The sequence below is a fragment of the Neodiprion virginianus genome, chromosome 5 (genome assembly GCF_021901495.1).
Source record: "Neodiprion virginianus isolate iyNeoVirg1 chromosome 5, iyNeoVirg1.1, whole genome shotgun sequence".
NCBI lineage: Eukaryota > Metazoa > Arthropoda > Insecta > Hymenoptera > Diprionidae > Neodiprion > Neodiprion virginianus.
In genome coordinates this window covers 2563726-2584445 of record NC_060881.1, presented here as the reverse complement: position 1 = coordinate 2584445, position 20720 = coordinate 2563726, and the positions used below count along the sequence as shown (strand labels likewise).

At 42.0% G+C, this 20720-nt stretch overlaps 3 protein-coding genes across 4 annotated transcripts; 2 read left to right on the top strand and 1 right to left on the bottom strand.

The window, feature by feature from the left end:
- Positions 1–161: 161 nt before the first annotated feature.
- On the bottom strand, positions 162–11365 carry LOC124304726 (serine-rich adhesin for platelets-like). Its single transcript, XM_046763312.1, has 3 exons — positions 11346–11365; positions 3322–4562; positions 162–2947 (listed from the first exon to the last, which is right to left on the bottom strand). The coding sequence occupies exon 3, from the start codon at positions 2916–2918 to the stop codon at positions 162–164; it is 2757 nt and encodes a 918-aa protein (XP_046619268.1). The 5' UTR covers positions 2919–2947; positions 3322–4562; positions 11346–11365.
- A 1709-nt stretch (positions 11366–13074) lies between these two features.
- Positions 13075–15462, top strand: LOC124306492 (probable G-protein coupled receptor B0563.6). Its single transcript, XM_046767279.1, has 6 exons — positions 13075–13162; positions 13344–13642; positions 13823–14049; positions 14140–14441; positions 14580–14814; positions 15082–15462. Exons 1-6 carry the CDS (start codon positions 13113–13115, stop codon positions 15265–15267), a joined length of 1299 nt encoding a protein of 432 aa, XP_046623235.1. The 5' UTR covers positions 13075–13112; the 3' UTR covers positions 15268–15462.
- A 1924-nt stretch (positions 15463–17386) lies between these two features.
- On the top strand, positions 17387–20426 carry LOC124306489 (G-protein coupled receptor Mth2-like). Of its 2 annotated transcripts, none has more exons than XM_046767274.1 (6): positions 17387–17463; positions 17563–18431; positions 19236–19314; positions 19431–19612; positions 19692–19857; positions 19919–20426. In XM_046767274.1, exons 1-6 carry the CDS (start codon positions 17402–17404, stop codon positions 20304–20306), a joined length of 1746 nt encoding a protein of 581 aa, XP_046623230.1. In that variant the 5' UTR covers positions 17387–17401; the 3' UTR covers positions 20307–20426. The 2 variants fall into 2 exon arrangements, with proteins under 2 accessions (XP_046623230.1, XP_046623231.1); XM_046767275.1 differs by having other exon boundaries at positions 17398–17479.
- Positions 20427–20720: the final 294 nt, after the last annotated feature.

The window sequence follows — 20720 nt, the reverse complement described above, 5'->3', positions numbered from 1 at the left end:
TGCCTCTGTTGAATGAAATTTACAATGGTATCGTATTTCTTATCCGTAACTCTGGGAGGCTATACACCATAACCAGTCTTTCTCTTTACGTTGTCTACTAAGTCGGCAGCTATATGTCCTAATTTGGAGACGCTGTTCCGAACGTGGCGCCGTTTGCTTATTTACTTGGGCCAATTTATGGGATCAACTGGCGATGGTTTGAAGGCGTTACATCCATGATTTCTGGCCTCCTGTTGGCGTTCAATGTTCAGAAGCTGAAAGGAACTGGTAACGTGTTGTCTCGGGAGCTCGATACCGATTTCGTCTTCACGGATCAAAGCGGGATCTATATACCCCGCGGGGATTGGGCCGACTACGTTGATTCTACCGGACATCGAAATGTCGTCGGGAGATATCACTGCCCTCTGAACGCGTCCGGGAAGCCTATTGAACTTGAGCCTCCGGCGTCTGGTAGTTTCTGCAGGTCGTACGAACCGCTCCTCTTCCACGTTAGCACCGTTGTCTTCAGAAGTCTTTATATTCAGGACCTCGAGGTCGTTGCGAGGCAGTTTGTCGTCCGACGATGAGACTCTCAGTCTCTTCAAGTTGATTTTGGTCTCCGTTGACGGCGCCGAGTCGACAACTTCGACGATAGCTGTTGGCTCTTTCTCCGCGGCTGTTGATGAATCACGGGTCACTGGATGAGGGCGGATCGGCTCCTGAGACAACGAGTAGAACTTGGAATTCAGAGCACCCTTTGCTCCTTCGGCGTTAGAATCTTCGGCTGAGGACACGTCGAACTTCGATTTAGTTATTTCTTTCCCAAAGCTTGGGGAGAATGTGGACTCCTCTAGCGACGAAGCCTTTTTCACGGTGGATGACGACGTCGACACCGACTCCATAGCGGCTTGTTTGGATCCAACCTCGCGTATGTCTTCATTCACGTTAAACTCTGTGCGTGCCGCGTTCGGTCGTTTGAGGATAATCCTTCTTCTAGCAGGTTTTTGGTTGATACTTTTTTCCGCGTCTAGAAACATGGGATTATATGGTATTTCATCGTCCTTCGCGTTCAAACCTGTTCCGGGTAAAATCACCCCGGGTAAATCTGGGCCGTTTAATTTTTCAGGACTGATAGTGCTCGTGTCACCCCTCAAAAATTGATAGGGTTTGTCACCCGGACGGGGAAGGTCGCACAAAAGCATCTTTCCGCCCGTGTTCCGCTCACCGAATATCACGTTTCCGCAACTCAAAGGTAGCAATTCCGCAGCCACCTCTGAATCACGTAAGTCACTGTGAGTGACGCCGGACAGAGGGTCTAGACCCACCAGTCCAGTTGATACTGGGCGGTCTTTAAGGAAACCGGCGTTGATCAGGACGGGGTAGTAGGCTTGACCCGCGGTTTCCCAACTGATGGGATTATCAGTAATCATTATCACTGGTTTCCCAGTGATTACATTTATTAGGTTTGACTCGGTTGAAGTTGTCGACGTGTCCGATGATTTTTTTGCAAAATTTTCACGTTCCATCGAAGTGGAACTTTCTGATTTCGAGTTCAACTTAGTTTTGCTAACCGTTTTTGTATCAGATTGCTTTGTGATAGTTCCGACCTTAAGTTCCAAGTTTGACCTATCGTTTGTTTGGTTTTCGGTATTTGTGGAGACACTTTTGACGTTCGAAGATTCAATTTTTTCTTCCTTCGAGGATACATCATTCAGAGATTCACTTTTCTGCTGAGAAGAGGTCTTCTTCAATTCACCGTAGACTATGTCACCTCTCATGCCGAGACTAGGTATTCCTGATAGTACTGGTCTCTGAGCTTCTACAAGTGGTTTCAGATTTGTGTCAAGGTCTCTTGATTTTAAATCTTTCTCTGATAAATCTTGCCGGCTTGCTGTCCCGGTTTGAGAGTTCGAAGATGTACTTTCTGCCACCTTCGAAGACTCTGTTCTGGACAAGACACTTGATTCCTGAGAGGATATCTCCTTCCGGTCCACGTAAGCTGTGTCACCTCTTAGACCAACAGACGGCCTTCTGGGCAATAATGGTCGTCGGAATTTTGAAACTTGTCCCAATGTTACATCAGAGCTCGCATCAGAGTCTTCCGAGTTTACGTTCGCATCAATCACTCCTTCACGGTTAAATGCTATACTTTGAGATTTGGACTTCGTTTCTTCCACCTTCAAAGACTCTGTGTTGGAAGAATTACTAGATTGTTGAGAAGCCGTCTCTTCCCGTTGCACGTAAGATGTGTCACCTATTAAACCGACAGACGGCCTTCTGGGCAATGGTGGTCGTCGGGATATTGAAACTTGTCCCAATGTTACATCAGAGCTCGCATCAGAGTCTTCCGAGATTACGTTCGCATCAATCACTCCTTCACGGTTAAACGCTATACTTTGAGATTTGGACTTCGTTTCTTCCACCTTCAAAGACTCTGTTTTGGAAGAATCACTAGATTGTTGAGAAGCCGTCTCTTCCCGTTGCACGTAAGATGTGTCACCTATCAAACCAACAGACGGCCTTCTGAGCAATGATGGTCGTCGGAATGTTGAAACTTGTCCCAATGTTACGTCAGAGTCTTCCGAGTTTACGTCGGCATCAATCGCTCCTTCACGGTTCGTTGCTACACTTTGAGAGTTGGACGTAATTTTTTCCACCTTCGAAGACTCTTTTGCCACCGATTGACTACTTTGCTGAGATGTTTCTTTGTTCTCTCCATATGTAGTAGAGACTTTGGGTACAAGTTTCCGTCTTCTGAACGTTGTAGATATTAGAATTTTAGGAACTGATTCTGAGCTTACGCTGAATGTTTCCGAGTTTACGGCTTTGTCTGTTGTGTCTCTGGCGTTTGTTACCACGGTTTTAGAGCTCGAAGATGAGCTTCCTTCGATATTCGAAGACTCTTTCGTCTGGGATTCGCTTGTCTGCTGACGCGACATCTCACCAAGTTCATCGTATACCGATTCATCTGTAATATATGAATAAAAATTTGTGCATTAGTAATCTGATCGTTTTTCGATCTACAGTTTCACAGACATTAAAGAAACTTGACAAAATTAGCGTTACAATTAAAAATGAATTGAAAATCATCGGTGAAAATTACATCGACCAATAATTCAATTCGCATTCACATCGTAGCTTACAGCCTGAACCCACGTTCAAGCTTTCACTATTTTTCAATTACCTCAATAACTAAGGCCGAGCAATTAGTCATTATACGTATGTTTCGAAACAGTGAAACTGTTGTGGATTGCAAATTTCGTCACGCTTACATGACACCACCGTAGCACCATATCTTGTAACTAAAACTGGCACATTTATAGGAGACAATTCTTTTCTTACCAGTTGCTTGGCTCTCTATTTTCGTCCGTGAAATCTGCGTTATCGGTTTCGTGCTCCCGGTAAGTTGCTGCTGGTCATTCCCAGTTAAAGTGGACAAATTGCCTTCCTCAAAGTTGGAAGATTCTTTTGTGACTTTGGCGCTTTCCTGCTGTCCAAGGCTCGAAGTCTCTCGGTGATCCTTAAGCGTCGTTTCAGCGCTTTCACGCGTCTCAAGCTGCTTGGTATCATCCGCATAATCATAAGTTTCCCACGAATCCTCGTCAGCAATATATTGCTGCTCATAAATAGCCGAGCTCTTCTTTCCCGCTGTTCCAACCGCTGCTTCGTTCGTCGAAATTTCTCGTGCAGTCGCGTTTAATGTCGCGGGAATTACACCGAGTCCTTTTGTTTCCGACTCCGTCAATTCCGGGGGTTGAATTATCTCTGTACCATCTAACGACCCCAGCGTCTCTCGCCCGTCGGCATGTGAAAGCTCAACGAGGCTTTCACCCTGCACTTGAGTCGACCTCTCGGCAGTTTCTTTCTTCCTCGTTACAACCCGCTCGATTTTTCCAACGCTCGATGATGCCGACGAAGTCGACGTCAAGCTGCTTTTCTCCGACGATGAAATTTCACCGCGTTGCTGTCCTCTTCCATGGTCAGTTGCACTAGTAGTTCGCTCCCCATAATCCTCCTCGCCTGTCGTTGGGTATTTACTAACGCCTCGATAGTCAAGGAAATCGGAGGCCAGCGAGGCATCGGTCTGTGAAATACCCGAGTCGATATTTGTCCCCCGTTCATAACCATCGGTTCGTCTATCGGCCTCCGAGCCCTCGTCGCTGAATTCATCCTCCAGGTAATATTCCCTCGTCTCTTCGTCGGCCCTGAGCAGACTCTTCGCGACTCCTTCTCGAACCTCGCTTCCAGACCTCGTGAACTCGGCCTGCGACCTTTGCCCCAGGTATCCCGGAAGTCGTCCCCGGACCGGATACACGGTGCCGGAAGGCGGATTCTCGAACGTCGAAGGCTGGACGAAGAGGCTCGTCGTTACTCCGCAGCACCTCACCGTGTCCTTAATTTCGCAAGGTGGAAACGGACCGAGCAAAACGTCCTCCGGCTTTGATCCCAACACTCGTGGACACTCGGCGCGAACTATGCAAGGACACAGGTGATGTGCGTCCACGGCTACCTGGACATCGCGACGATAATTGGTGTCACCTTCGATCGAGGCTGCAGAGCCCAAGGTGGCCAAAACCGTCAACCTGAAATTTAAATCCGAACGAATATTAAGAGAGGTTTCTACTTTATTGAAACGCAAATAGAGAAAAGTTTTTCTTTTTCTTCCTTTTTCACATCGGAAAGATCCAATGCTTTAAGAGTACGCTCGTAACCAAATTTCACAATCGGAGGAAAAAGCTGTCGTCATACATTCCGCTGCGTCAAAAGAGGCAAAATTGCCCCCAAGACTGGAGCGGGGACGGTTTAGGAAGAACTTTTTCAAGAAGAGGAAGGTTTACTTTATGGTCCTGGCATAGCAGATTAGGTGTAAATGTAAAACTTTTTATTTTATTCGCACAGAAACTTCAATTTAAGTTTAAACGCGTTTTTCACGAAACCACGTTTTCCATATTTGCGGAAGTGCTTCTACACGCCTTGGATGTGAAATCGTTACGAATTTTGGCAGGCACGTGTAGAATAAACGTATAAATTAGTTGAACTGGAATAATCCAAAAATCTTCAAACGTTTTTACCTCAAGAACAAAATAAAAAAAAAAAAAGAACTGGAAGAATTTTCGGTAAAGAAACTGACGAAATTAAAACGTGCTTCTAAATGTCAATATAATAATTGGAACAAAAATGGGCAAAAAAAAAAAAAAATTAATAAAAATCCCGAGGGAAAACTGATTCTTACAACGAATTCTACAACCATGAAGAGGGGTTTTCGCACGAATGAGATTTTTCACTTCTATTATCTTACCAAGGGCACAATTGCACCACGAAATGTCCCATAATGGGATGTGAGGATTGGGGAACGTCGTATATACGCCGACGACAACAATCGCAAGGGAAAAAATATTATCGAATACCACGCGACGGTTCAAAGTCATTCAATTTATGTCAGTTTTCCCCACCGCGTCTGTCCCCGAGCATTGTCGTACAATGTACACGTACAAAATTCAACCGAACGTACAAAGGTATTAACGATGAAATGAAAAATTGGTGGAAAACGAGTAGAGAGACCATTAAACCTTACGTGTTGCTGCAGTTGTAACGCTTACCCCTGAAAACCCTCCGGGCCGGTGAAAGTATAGTAATAAAGGACGTTAAATGCCGACTGGCGTATTAATGTGCGTTGAGGAATTAATGAACAGATCAAATTCCAATTTAATAACAATCGTATTCATTCGGGGTTCGAGTACGAATCCGGTTGTTACGTATAACAAGGTGTACAAACACCGCGAACTAGGTTTTAAACATCGGTATAACCTGCGGATATTTCGGTAATAATAAAATTTTTTTTAAAAATCTTTTCCACCTACTTCTATAACATCAGGCCTGCTCGAGCCCATTAATTTACCCTCGATATATGCTTTTCATCGTTACAGGTCCAGTTAATTTACGATAATAACATATCGATTTTCATCTATTGTGTTTTCGTTGCAAGGTAATTCCGAGGTCGTCGCTACTGAACATGCCCGAAGGCGATTAATAATTTTAATTCCATTATGGTTGATATCATAGAATAGATATTCGAACCGAGTTTTCAAAGAGGTTCGTCCAATATCCGACTTGGACTACGTACCCCGGGGATATTTCTCCTCTCTCTCGTTACTTTTTTTTTTCTTTTTTTTGTGGGGAATTGTATTTTTTAAAGGTAATTCCTTCGACACAAAGTCGCTTCGAGTGTTGCGACGGGTTTATACAAGGTATAAAAAGGCATTGTACATTATACACACACACACACACACACACACTCATAGATATATATATATATATATATGGAGATGAACAGCTATACTCAATCAAGGCTCACTCCATCACCGTCGTCGAGCTGTCGACGGATGGCGAAATATATTGCCGGATGCGGAGGCATTCCTTCGAAATTCACCACCACCCCCACCCCCGCCGATACCGCCTCCTTATTCCACTTCCAATTCCGAGTTTGCAGTGATCGCGATCGCCGATGGAACGATAATAACGCGAAGCTTTCGACAAACCCCCCCCCGCCTTGTGTCGATTCACGGAATCTCACTACGAATTTCTCTGAATAATTTTCTATTTCTCGTAGTTTCACTATTAGCAACTGATTAATTCGTTGTAGAAATTTTTCGAGGGGAGGTGAAAGTGCGTTTGAACGAGAAATCAATACCTGCCGAAAACAAAAATAAAAATATCCGTCACGTATGCCGCATCCCCTTTAGGTCCGAAAAAATATTTCCTTATACTGCAAGATTTTCGAAGATTTTTTATTATAAATAAGCGGCTTTGGACCGAACGTGAGTAAGCCTCAGAACTCCCCGTTCTCACGCTCCGGGTTACAAGTTTGTAGAGAAAATAAAAAGAACGATATACAATTCGAAGTTCGAACTACTAATTCAGATTCGTGATTATTAACGATTTTAAAGCCCTTGGATAACTGTGTTGGATGAAAATATGACGATTTTTTTTTATTTTGAAACACTGATCTTGGGTTCGTTATCGATGACCCAAAAAAACCTCCGCCTACCAATTTTTATCGAAATCCGAGTATTTTAAGATTTTTTTTCCGCCATATTGGATCGCCAAATATAAATTTCGGAAATCTGACCTTAGATTCGTGATTAGCGATCCAAAAAACCTCGCTGTACCAATTTTCATCAGAATTCATTCGTCCGTCTTAAATTTTTTATTCCTTTTTTTTGGAATTTTATTATTGAAATAATCGAAAAAGTGCCGAACCGATCAAAGCCAAAATCAAATCGGTTCTAAGTTTGGAAAAGCCGTGACTTGCAATCCGATAACTCGTTCTCGATGTATCGTTGGTTAAAAAAAAAAAAAACTTGGATCACACACGTAGATACATATGTGCAAACGTACACAGCGTCTATCTAAAAATGATCGAAGATAATTCTCCGATCTTCAAAACGTGGATATATGATGAAAATCAAACTTTTCATTTTCGTTACGATTACAATAACCACCTTTCATCTCGAAAAACAGAGAGACGGGGAGTTGAAAAAAAGCCTCGATATTGAACATTCTCTTTGGAATACGTGGGAGAGAATCATACGTTACAAAATCTCTGCAGTCATCGTATTGTAATAAAGTCTGTGCCGGATAAGAGAGATGTTGGTGGGAAGGGGAGGGGGAAAAAAAAAAGAGTGGTTTAAAAATTCGGGTAAATTCTGAAGCGTAGAAAACGGTGATATATAAATATATAAAGGGTGGATTTTAGGCGTACGTGTACGAAGGGTCGAAAGGCGAAAGCGGGGCGCTACACGGATCGCACAAACACAAAGAGACACGAAACGTTCAGATCCGAGTTTGCGCAAATCCGGATCCCAACGATACGCGGTGTTGTACGCCGCGTGGGGAACATGAGGGAAAATAAACGGAGAAAAGCAGGGTGAAAAGAAAAAAAAAAATAAAAAGCTTGCAGTACGTCGTCGCTTCGCAACGCGGCGAGAGTTCGTCGACGGTGGACGCAAGCGTTTCGTCGCCGAAGGGAAGAGGTTGATAATTAATTAAGAAGAAAGGCGACAAACGCCCGTTTCCGTAAGCGAGGCAATATCCGATTCTACGGACTATGAAGAATTTTTTTGGCAACTCGTGAATCGCTCCGATCAACGCAACCAAAGGATAATTTTCACACGACTAACAATAATCGGTAAGCCTATATCTCGGTGTTTATTTATCCCCGACAATTTTGTCGGTTTTTAGTTATGTAATTTAGGACAGGAGCGTGACGAGACGTACCTTGGTGATAATGATTTATAAAATTTTGTACGAATTTTTAAGGAAATTGAGAGATTTTGTACAATTTCGGACGTGAAATTGTTCTCATAAAAACTTGTAGATATTCGTGACGAGATTTGTATTTATATCGGTGAAAAAAAATCTACAAGATGTTACAATTTTTAAATAAGAATAACAATTCCTTACGGAAAGTTATTCATATTTACAACTTTCTACGAAATAATACGAAATGTTCTCATTTCCATAAAAATTCTTAGTGGTGGAAATTTTTTACCAAGGTATCACACGCATAAATCATAACGTTGTTTGCTCGTTGATTAATTACATTTTCTACACGTATTATTGTAACAATTTTTCAAACTCCCGCGAATTCCGTTTAATAAATATCGCAGGTGTGCGTAAGTAAACTTTTTTCGTCAGTTTTCAAATTTTGCGGTGAAAAATTGCGCGATTTCGAATATCGCCGTGCATAGATATCCACTCCTGCCAGGTGCACGAATTGAATGGAATAAAATCCAACTTTAGCGAAACTTGTTGAAATAAGAAGAAAAAGAAGAAGAAGAAGAAGAAGAAATAGTGATCAGGGGATGGTTGGTAGGCCAGCCGATTAGCGCAAACTCCAAAGTTTTTGTACCTGCTATACATGTATGTATAGAAAGTTTTCCAAGTAAAGTTTACCGTATAATATACATAGGTAGGTATAACAATAATCGCTTGTATGTATAATGTACATGTAATATGTATACATACATAATAATACATATCGAGGGAGTTGTTATAGAAACAGTAGAGAAAAGTTACAGCTTCGAAGGAGAGAGGGAAAGTTAATAATTTCTGTTTAATCACAATGTACAAGTTTGTCCTCGCTTGGTATAATATAATACAGCATTATACTCTTGCTTTATTATATTAACAAAAACGAGGGATCAATCACCGTACACTCTATACAGGTTAGCAATTTTCCGTCAAAGTATCACCTCAAAATTTGTCTCCTTTCTTAATGACAAAATGAAAAAATACCTACACACCGACCGTAAGATTTTCAAATCTCGTATACGTTGGGTAAATTTTTTTTACACATTATCGTTGTTGTTATTACTGTTATTATTATTGTAACAGGAAATTGTTTTCGGGTATACAAGCTGCAGGGTATAAGTTGATGTTACAATATCTGGAGATGACGGGATAATAACACGATTCGATGTGTATGACACGGGTCGAACGAGATTTTATGTATGCATGTATGTACATAAGGTATGATTGACGAAAGTATCGAAATCGATGGGGAGAAGCTTTTTATATGGGGAAAAGCGTTTAGATCCGAATGTTACAAGTAAATATAAATAAATATATATATATATATATTTACGATGTACATACCTCCATATAAACGGTGTAAAAAAGCTTCGTTATTGCGGTATAAACTTTCGTCTCCAACATCGATGCCTGGATTTTGATTTCATTTGATCGTATACATTATGCCCTGTAGAACACTTTGGGCCAATATGATCACATACGTACAGACATACATACACAGGTATAACCCAAGGTGAAAAATTAACCTAACGATAGTTGTGATTGCTACTTAAGAATCAAAAAATGAATAAATAAATAAACGACAGTGGTTGATAGAATAATAACAATAAAAACGTATTTGAAAAAAATGAATCACACAACTAAAAGAAATTAAGAAATAAAGTAAGGAATAAAAATAAACTACCAAGACAAAAAATAAAGTAATTCTACGAAAGAGAGAGGTGATATGAGGAGACGAGGAAGAGAAATAAAGAAAGTAAAATGAAAAATGAAACTCCAAAGCGAAAATAAAGCAGGGGAATGATTTTCGACGCGATTTGATATGCAGCTGGGATTGCCGAATTACGATGATTCGATCACACCTCGACTAGCCGTCGATGTTATATTCGAAGGCGTACCGCGTGTTTAATGCATATACTAATTCCGGGGTAGCGGAATCGTTGGATTTGAATTACGAGCCGGCGGGGTTACCGGTTACGTATTCATTGGAATCGTGCGAGGCATCGAGCTGCGAGCACATCTTCGGCCACCACCTCTGGGGAAATGAATTTATGTACTAGCAATTCGTTACACGCCCAACCAGTGACGACATTCGACCCTTTAACGGGTATTGTAGGGTGTAATTTGCACGTGCGAACAAGCTACTTATTCAAATGTCTTCTTCGATTTTAATGCAAAAGTTCCGAAATAAGTTGACAAATAGTCCACGCGTTATAAAGAAAGTTTTCACTGAATAGTTTGATTTGAAAAGAAAATTCTTGTTCAGATGTGAAAATCGAGAGACACTGTTTTTCAAAATTGTATTATTCCAAACCTTTTTATTGAGGGTAATGTTTTTTATTTCAACGGAAAAGAGGCTTGGCCGTTAAAAAGGGTTAAAGCGGCCTTCCGACGAATTTTGAAAAATCACGTTGTTTAATTTTGCAGCGTAATAATTGTAGCCGAGGAATACTTTCGCTCCTCGGACTAACGATAATCGTTACGTTAAAGCTGACGTTGGCGTAATTATTTTCTTACTGTGCGCAGTGTAGAAATACGGGGCGTTCCGTCCCAAAACATTTATCTGTTTTTAAGTACGGTGTAGAGTGTAAAAAAAGAATCATCATTTTTCATTCGGTTTAAGATTTTTCAAATGACGGCTTTCATTTTTACTACTCTCGAAAAGACAAAAACACAATCACATAATGAATAGCCGTGATCGATTAGCTTTAAATTTTTATTCGTAAATTATTTTTCAAGAGTAGGAAAATTTTTATACCAGGATTGAATTAGGTAAGTTTTCTGATTCAGTAGCTACAGGCAAAACCGCTGATTAAAGCGTGAGAAAAATAGAATCAAATACGAATTTTTATTTTTTTTAAATTTATATTCAATACGATTTTTCTCACTCTCCAATAACTTGATTTGAATTTAGTGTCGGCGCAGAAAATATTTAGCGTTAAGATCGTTTCGTTACACGGGTTGAATTAATTCGCCCACAGCCCCGTGCAAAAGTGTAATTAACGATTGACGACAAATTGTTACACGACCGCCGCTGGTCGTTAGCTTTGTACCTTGAGGGCTGTTCCAGCCATCAGACCCACTCATCGTCAGCCGGATGTCCTTCCGTCGATTTGACGTACCTGCCCGTTATACTTTGCGTCGTGAACCCGCGTGTAAGGGGTGGAAATAAAGATAAGAGAAATACGAGGACGAAGAAGTGAGAGGAGGAAGGGAATCGTACGGGGTGGGGGGAGGGAATTAAATCCCGATCACGTGGGTGGCGATACCTCCTCCTCCTCCTCCTCATGTTCCTGGAAATTTCGACAAAAACCTGACACTCGTTACAGGATTGTTAATTATCGGCTTTCTCTTTTTTCATCACGCAGTCTCTCATTTTCGCGACGTTTTAATTATTTTTCCACTTGCGCTGTGTTTTTGTCTCGTTTGTTTTAACAACGAATATTCCAAATGCGAAGAACCCGAATTTTCTCAGATACGTATTTTCAAAGCCGTGAAATTTATTCACGTCACTGGATGAATTTTTACGACAAGCTAGCTCGGAACCACGTATATTACATATTGAAAAAGAGACGTTGCGCGAAACAAAAACGTGAACCGTCTATAAACAAGAGAGGAAATTACCCAAATTCGGGGGAAAATAATAAAACGCTGAAATTGTTCGCTGAGGAAAGTCCCGCACAAGCGGTAGAAGAAATACACGAGAAAGAGAGGGAGAGGGAGGGAAAAGAAGAAGGAGAACATATCTGTAAAAGAAATGAAATCCTCCGACTGGTTGCAGAATTATCCTTCTTACCTTTATTACGACCCTGCAATTGTTACGTCGATCGATGTTTGCCCCGAACCGACAAAGCCGAAACACATTCATCCGGTGTACGGATATGTATGTACATATAATATGACTTTTCTTCGTACTTAAGAATTCTGACGAGGGTAAGGGAAGCAGTGCAGATTATTTATTATAGGATATAGGTATAAGCTCAGCGAGATGATGGACTGAAAGAGGCACGTAAGATTTCCAACCCTCGTTATATTATCCCGGCTCCCTCCAAATGGAAGAAAAATATCACGAAAGAGGATAAAAGTTTGCCGTTTCTCCGATTGCTAGCAGAGTACAATGTTGTGCCTATATGTGTGTAATAGATAATATCTACTGATTGTAAGACCAAATCTTGAATCTCGCAAAACGCCTAGATATCAATCGATAGGCAGCCCACATTACATCCACGTGTTCAGCCTGCGTTATTGCAGGATTCGAAACCAAGTGTTCGCACTTTTGCAGCGTTTTGCTCACGATTGATTAACGACGTAATAACAGGTTCGAGGACTGATGAGTATCCTGTCTATATTCGTGTAATTTGATCCTTTATTTTAGAGCAGTCTGATAATTAGGCACTGTATAAACAAGCAACACAGGATCGTTTATCCCCCCCCCTCCAACCAACTAAGTTTTCGATTGCGCAGTGAGTCGAAATAAGGGTAATAAGAGATACACTTGGAGACAATAAATCTGAGAGAGCTAATTTTTTACACTAGACAGTTATGTTGGCAACACGGAGAAACCTGCAGCGCCACAGTCGGCCGAGCGCGAAACAAACTCAAACTCAATCTCAATAAACGTAACATAAGCCATGACCGTCCATCTAACCTTAGAATACCGCGGAGATAACGACTTGTTGGATTGACACGGTAATTCTAAGGTTAGATTCGAGTTTGTTTCACGCTCGGCCGACTGTGGCGCCGCAGGTTTCTCTGGGTTGCCAACATAACTGCCTAGTGTAAAAAATTAGCCGTTTGAGATTCATTGTCCCCAAGTGTACATGCTGTACGATAGACATACGCGAAGTGCCCAAGGTTGCTTAACTACGAGGTAATTATAAACTTTCTGCTTTCAGGTCATGCTAACGGGAGTGATTTATGGGTGGGTATGAATGGAAATTTGTAAATACTGCACTGCGTTACGCTAAAAGTATGGATACGCGACAGTGGACGTTGGCCTTAGACAATCTGTAACCAAGGAATGATAATGAATTTTTCTCCACTTAACGCAGGCCTCCACTTTGCTGCGAGGCGAACTGCAGCAGCGGTTCGTTTGGTGTAAACTTCACCTGGTACACTGAGAAAAATGACGACCCAACTGACGACGAGAATGGGATACGAGAACGGCTGATACACGCCAATTGGATAGCGTACAAAGTCGTTGCTCCGACTCTGCTCGCCGTTGGAATATTTGGAAACATACTCACCCTGGTCGCACTGTCAAGCTCGTCTCTGAGAGGTGTCACATACGTCTATCTAACGGCACTGGCAGTTGCCGATACTGGTGTCGTCGTTTTCTGGATACCGATCGGTAATGCCACCATGAGCTGCAACGTTTAACACAATGATTATTCATTTTTACAGTGTTTTCGATGGTGTGTCATGACTACCCTAACGCAGCTACAACGTTCCACACCACGATTGTTCATTTTTGGAACCTTTTTGATAGCGCACCAGTACTAATCTAACGCATTTTCGTTACCACTTACAGCTGCGAGGCTGGGTTACGGGGTTAGCGGATACTACGTGGCAGCCCTTTACCACGCTCACGTCGAGCTCGTTGCCGTCAACACCTTCATGGCATCCAGCGTGTTGATAATGGCCTGTTTAACCGTCGATCGTTACCTCTCCGTGTTTTTACCCGGACGTTTGCGGGGCGGTTACATTCGGCGCAATTCAAACGTCGCCATAGCGCTTTCTTTCCTCGTTGGATTCTTGGTATGTGAAGTACATGACGTAACTTTGATAATTCAGACTACAAAGACGAGTATCCTGTTAAAATATTTATACTCGAATCGCTCCGCGAAGGTGAGCATTCCTCTCGGAGCGACGAGGTTGGTCTGCGAACAACAGGACGGTCCGGACGTGACCTTCACGATACGTGAAAACTCTTTGGTAACCGAGAGCGATTTGTGGATCGGGTACATTTGGACGAACGAAGCACTGATCAGGTTTTTGCCAGCCTCCGTCCTCGTCTTCCTTAACGGACTGATAGTGAAAAAGTTCATCCAGCTGACGGCTAAGCGGCGAAAGTTTCACGCCGTTTCCGACAAGTACAGAGCTTCTCACCTCGCCGAGACTTCATCCCTTACTCGAAACCGGGGCTACAGGTATTAAAACATCGCTACTTCACCTCCGTCTTCTTTCCCTCCTTTGCAATGCGTTATTATTATTATTATTATTATTATTATTATTATTATTATTATTATTATTATTATTTTTTTTTTTTTTTTTTTTTTTTTTTTCAGAGAAGAGCAGCACCTGGTGATACTCGTCACCGCCATAGTGTTGCTATTTTTTATCACAACAACACCGTCGGCCTTTCTTCTCGCCTGGTATGTCAAGAGACCAGAGTCCGATATGTTTTTTCAAAAATTTCGCACCATCGCCAACCTCGCGGAACTGAGCAACTTTGCTCTCAACTTTTACGTGTACTTGGGATGCAGCACCGAATTTCGTGGTGTGGTCAGACGGGTACTACAGGTGAGGATATTATGAGTTCCTCTGCATTACGGTGGTCCTTAAGAATGTCATTTTTTAATTTTGACTTTCTTACCCCTCAATACGGCATTACCAAGAGACTTTTGGGATGTTTGTAAAATGACCTGTTCAATGATCCCATTACTATGTATAATACGCCTTCTGACTTTCTTCTCGATCATTCTGAATTCACTTATTCCACGAGCCGTTGTAAGATAATGGAATTCCTTTGCCTACGCTGACGTGAATTTTTTTTTTTTACGATTGTAGGGACGCTGTCGCGACGAGATTCGCGAACCACTGCAGGAAACGCCGGTTGGCGAAATCGAGGACTTCAGTCGCCACGGTACGACGTTTCGCATGTCTCCGGAACACACGCGACTCAATTCTCCCGGTTCGCCTTCAAAAACAATGCAGAATCCTCCTGGGGAGGATTGCGGCAAAGATGCCCAGTGATTCGATGCAGCGGCCGATTTTTTTATCCTGCGGTTATTTATTCATACATTTTTGAAAATAACTCGTCATTTATTGCGTTATTTTAAGTATCCAGCCCACCGAATCAATATTATGTACCTACTCTAAATGCTTAAGTGCAAAGTTGTAATTATTGTAACATCAATTGTCATATTGCAACAGGATCAATAAAATACAATGCGATCTGCAAGGTCTATACGCGGTCATTATTATTGTTGCTTCATTCCATCAACAGTGAGGTTCCTCGTGATTAAATTGTGTACAGTAGGGTGGTCCTAGAAAGGTTATTTTTGAAATTGGCGGATCCAACATGGTGGAACAAAAACCTAAGAGTCGCTTGATAACGGCGTATTGGATCCATCATTTTGAATTTTATAATTTCCAGATTAGATTCGTAATCAGCGACCCAAGAAACCACCCTGTACCAAATTTCATCTAAGTCCGTTAGGTAGATTTGAAGTACCCCTGAAACGGTTGAATGGAATCCACCCTCTTTAGGGCACGACTTACAGTTCACATATAAATGTGAAGAAATTAGCGAATTATTTTTGACTTGCCTGGAGCCGATTTGGGGGCAAACCGGTTGAAATTAAAAAATTACCTTTTTAAGAACCACCCTAGTGAACAGCAATAATTTTGAAAATCACACACTTTGGACAGACGATGTAACAATTTGAGACACGTCACGTACCTATTCTTATTTGTCACTGCACCACAAGTAAATTATTTGTCGATATTGGGATCAAAACAGGAAATCTGATGGTTCTGATGGTTTCTGCCTCAAGTGGATCCAACTCAACGACTGCTTTTGTCAGTAATTTGGCGAATGATTCATTTGAGGGGGTGCTCTAGTCGATTTCGACGTCATCGCACATATCTCTAAATATCGAAGTGCACGTATCTCAAACACGAAAAAGGGCTTAACAGCACCATTTTATACGCAATTCTGAACGATGGCAGTCCAACACATTTTCATTTGACGCAGAAATAAAGTAATGAATTCTACGAATTTTCTATTGTTCAATTTACGATACTTCGCATCGTTTACTCATTAACACTCACTCTCGGGAGGATCGCGTATGATAACGATACCTGCTGGATACTCTAGATACGTGGTCGAAAGTGCGATTAATGGGTATGATAATTATTGTCATAGTGTAATGTGTTTTTAGCAAATTACATTTCAATTCAAAATTGCAAACGGAATGATGGACGAATATCAAATTTTCATCGACTGATGTTTGTTAATGCATCCCGACGAGAAGTTCAGATGACGCCAATGCCCACAACCTCTCTAGGAATTGATATGCGTAATTAACCGCGTATAGTTGAGTATGAACATTCTAATGAAAATATACTAGTAACATGAATCGCTAGCGGAAACCAAATCCACTATCTGTGTATAAGGTATTCCTAGGAATTGATTCAATAATAGAATATGACATTTATTCCGTAAACCTGTAAGCAATAACTGTATCACTTTAGCCGATATTATTTTATATTAATTATCGGTAGTTACGCAAAAACTGTATTCTTTTAATTTTTGAAAAAGTAAAATAATTGCAACAATACCGGATATTGTAGCTACATAGTTACGTGTAGTAAACGAAACGCTGCAAAGAAGCACAATTAAAAACGATACGAATTCAAACCTTCATATTTCAGAGACGCAAGTTTGAAAAATCGGACCATCAACGACTTTTACCAATTGTAAGTGCGAGAATGAATGAGAACTATAAGCAATAGAATATCTAATTATGAACGATCTTCACGGGTAATATTGCACGTCGGAATGATACTGTAAAACATGTCTTGTAATAGTGGGAGAACTATCATCCAGCTCCTGACCTCTGATAACCATCACGGGTGTGTCGCCGTTGGAACAAGGTCACAATTTTAACGCATACATTAATTGACCACTGCTAATCATATTAATGCACACGATCACGCAAATAGCTTCGAACATATACCATAAAGGCTCAGAGTGTGAACAGGTTTCACCGCAAAGTGAATGGAAAATTGTTCACGCATACCATGGCCCCCCTCATGGGTGAAATACGCAGTTATATAGTAGCATCAAAATACAGCACCGGGTCAGTTCCTCCAGAAACTTTATATGCGCAACATTCTCCCGCAGGCAAGAGCGGATGGTACCCACCCGGTCGGCTGTACAGGATTGTAATTTATCCTCCTCGTTCGTTGATTTCTTCTTATTCCGGTATCTTTGTTTTTTTCCATTCGTTATAAAGCACAGCTCACGTATTTCCTGATTACCAGTGTGATTCTTCGTCGCAAAGTGTCGAATGCCAGCGTTGTTGTCTGGCCGCGTACGTGGAACGAAATGGAGCTTCGACTGTCCGGTCGCATCAGCGTTCTGCTCCTGCTCGCGTTGTTAGCCGACGCCGACAGGAGGACCTGCCCTCCCGGGGGTACCGTCAGCCTGACAAACGCGCGGAGGAACGACTCGGGATTCCTGGCCGAGTCCGGCGAGTTCTTTCCTCAAGATGTCGTTTGGGAAGACGACGGCACGTGGAGCGGCTGCTTCTGCGACCTCAAACCTTGTTTGCCCCTCTGTCCACCGAAGAACGCCACCACGCAGAACACGGAGACCATGGAGATCGACTACTCGGCGATGCCTCCCGTCTACAACCCCAATTTCGACCTCGACGAAAGTCTCCGGTTCGAGCAGAGGTTCCACGTTATCTTATCGCACCCGTGCCCGGGGATTGAGATGTACTTTTTGAACCCGTCGAAGTATCCGAACGACGAGTATTACCTCATGGCAAACGGATCGTTGGCCATGCCGAAGGTGCAAGACTCCTCGCAGACGATTGTCGACGCGACGAGTTACTGCTTTCGACTGAAGCGCAGCTCGTCGATTTACACTCCGAGGCTCTGTGAAGCAGCGGATCCGCCTATTATGGACCCGATAAGGACCGCGAGCTACATCGGAGCCCTCGTGTCCGTTCCCTTCCTTCTCGCGACTATCTTCGTTTACTCCGTGATCCCGGAGCTGCGGAACATCCACGGCACTACTCTCAAGTGTTACTTGGCCAGCCTCGTCATCGCCTACGTGGCCCTTGGTGTCGACCGAATTCCAAATCAGAAAAATTTCACCGATGTTAGCGCAACTTGCCTCTTCCTCGGTAAGATCCGATTTACTTATTCCTCTAGTTTCTTTCTTTGTTTTGCCACAACTTCGTGTTCCTCTAAGATATACTTATCGTTACCATTTCTAATCCTATACCCAATTTTTTTCGATAATAAACGTTTGAAGTGACTTCAAATCTACACAACCGAGACTCTGCCCTAGAGGTATGGAATGGAAACCCGTTTATGCAGAGCCCGGATGACTTTCGGCGTTCTCACATCCATTCACGAACTTAATTAATCCTACACTGAGAGGAAAAAGTCATTGAATCAACTAAATTTCTGGTTGCGGGTGGCGAAGTAAATATGTATTTGTGTCAATTCAAGATCTGTTGGTCTAACAAAATGTTTAGTTAAAATCAACAGATCTTGAATAAACACAAATGAATATATACTTCGCTGCCCAGAAACTGCAGTGAAGACACATTTAATTGATTCAATGACTTTATTCTCTCAGTGTAACCATACCGTTAACTGATAAACCTTACTTGAAGAGGAATAAATCTTGAAAAGTACTTCAACGTAGGTTTGATTCTCTTCCAGGCCTCGCAAGATGTATTTATCTGAGAGTTTAATACATCTTAGTTCAGGATCGGGAATGTCTCGGACATAACCAATAAATTGAAATTCTTCACTGAGCTGATGTAAAAAATTCGGACGTACATTAATTATTTGTTGTAAAAATTATTAATCTTTCGAAAAGGTCTAAGATAATATTGTTTATAGTTGTGAAAACTCATCGGAATTAACGTACATGTCATACCGTGACTCGTGTTTTGATTAGTATCTTGAAATTTCAGGATTCACCATCTACTCATCTTTTGTTGCCAGTTTTTTTTGGCTGAATGTCATGTGCTTCGACATGTGGTGGAGATTCGGGTAAGTTTCAAACTATGATATGGCTTTTCGAACAAGATCTCAATTATGACTCGTACCAATTATTTCACCGAATCGTCCAATTTCAAGAGGATTGGCTCTATTCTTGACTGTTACAGTGGCTACGGGCCGCTAAGGAGTAACGGAAATAGCGGCGACCGTAAGAAGTTTATCAGGTACTCGATTTACGCGTGGGGATGTCCAATCCTGTTGACTACCATTTGCATCGTCATGGAATTCGCCGATGTTGGAGAATCAACGATCAAGCCAGACTTCAGGTCAAGCGGTTGCTGGTTTGCAAGTAGGTCGACCTCGTTATTTGTACAACGAAAATCTCGATGATGGGAACGATTATCTCTCATGTCTGGATGAACTTTCAGCCAAGTCTGCCGAGGCATTGTACTACTACGGTCCGGCTGGCGTTATTATTACCACCAATGTTTTCCTCTTCGTTTTAACATCTTTGAAGATTCTTGAACATAAAAGAAACGTGAAACGTCACCTGAACAGCGGTGACAGCAGAAGACACGACGAGAACAAGCACTGGTATGTGAACAAATGCAAAAAATATGAAAGAAGGCAAATAGGTAACGAAATATCGTTCCAGGTTCAGCTTGTACGTGAAGCTTTTCGTAGTGATGGGGATCTGCTGGTCGACGGAGGTGATTTCGGGGATTTGGGAAGGGCCCAGGTACATCTGGTACGTCACGGACATGGTCAACGCGCTCCAAGGGATCGTGATCTTCGTCATTTTCGTCTGCAAGAAGAAGATTTGCCGCTCGCTGAAGCAGCGCTACAACAGTCTTCGAGTCACCCGGAAAGGTTGCATCTTCGAAACAAGAACTGCAGACTCGTCCTCTACCACCACATCCAACGTCGACGATCCAACCTCAACTGGACAGGTTTCCGTCCGTATGCGCGAACGGATTACAGTATCACCGGAAACTCCAGGATCGTCCAGTGGCCAGCCTGATCAAGCGGACCGTAATGTCTGAACTGGAAGTCTACAAGGACAAAACATCCAACCAATGCAAATAAAATCTAGTCTCTCAGATGTGCCACAATTAAACGAAAGGGTTGTAGTTTTTTAATATACTATTGTGAGTTTCAGCTGATGTAACTAGTACTCATTTTATTTTTGTCGTTTTTGACCGAATTGTATTTTTACATAACAGCGCGGAGAAATGTGATAAAGTTATCACATGCAGTCTATAATTGTGACGGCATATAAATTGTATATTTGTGAAGTATTCGTGACCAGGAGGTTGATTGAAGAAGAAAGTTTAGTCGAAAATTCCGGTCAGGTAAAGAGAAATTTCAATTGTTGGGAAAACGCAACATGTTTAACGTTTTCGACGTTTCGGCCGGGCCCTGCCGACCATCCTCAATGACGTCATAAGTTCTATAAC

Coding starts and splice junctions, on each gene's coding strand:
- LOC124304726 (XM_046763312.1), bottom strand. CDS start 2,918: ATGTCGCGTCAGCAGACAAGCGAATCCCAGACGAAAGAGTCTTCGAAT.
- LOC124306492 (XM_046767279.1), top strand. CDS start 13,113: ATGCTGTACGATAGACATACGCGAAGTGCCCAAGGTTGCTTAACTACG. Junction 14,050..14,139: donor CTTTCCTCGTTGGATTCTTG/GTATGTGAAGTA, acceptor CGCTCCGCGAAG/GTGAGCATTCCTCTCGGAGC. Junction 14,442..14,579: donor ACTCGAAACCGGGGCTACAG/GTATTAAAACAT, acceptor TTTTTTTTTCAG/AGAAGAGCAGCACCTGGTGA.
- LOC124306489 (XM_046767274.1), top strand. CDS start 17,402: ATGCGCAACATTCTCCCGCAGGCAAGAGCGGATGGTACCCACCCGGTC. Junction 18,432..19,235: donor CGCAACTTGCCTCTTCCTCG/GTAAGATCCGAT, acceptor TTGAAATTTCAG/GATTCACCATCTACTCATCT. Junction 19,613..19,691: donor AAGCGGTTGCTGGTTTGCAA/GTAGGTCGACCT, acceptor ATGAACTTTCAG/CCAAGTCTGCCGAGGCATTG.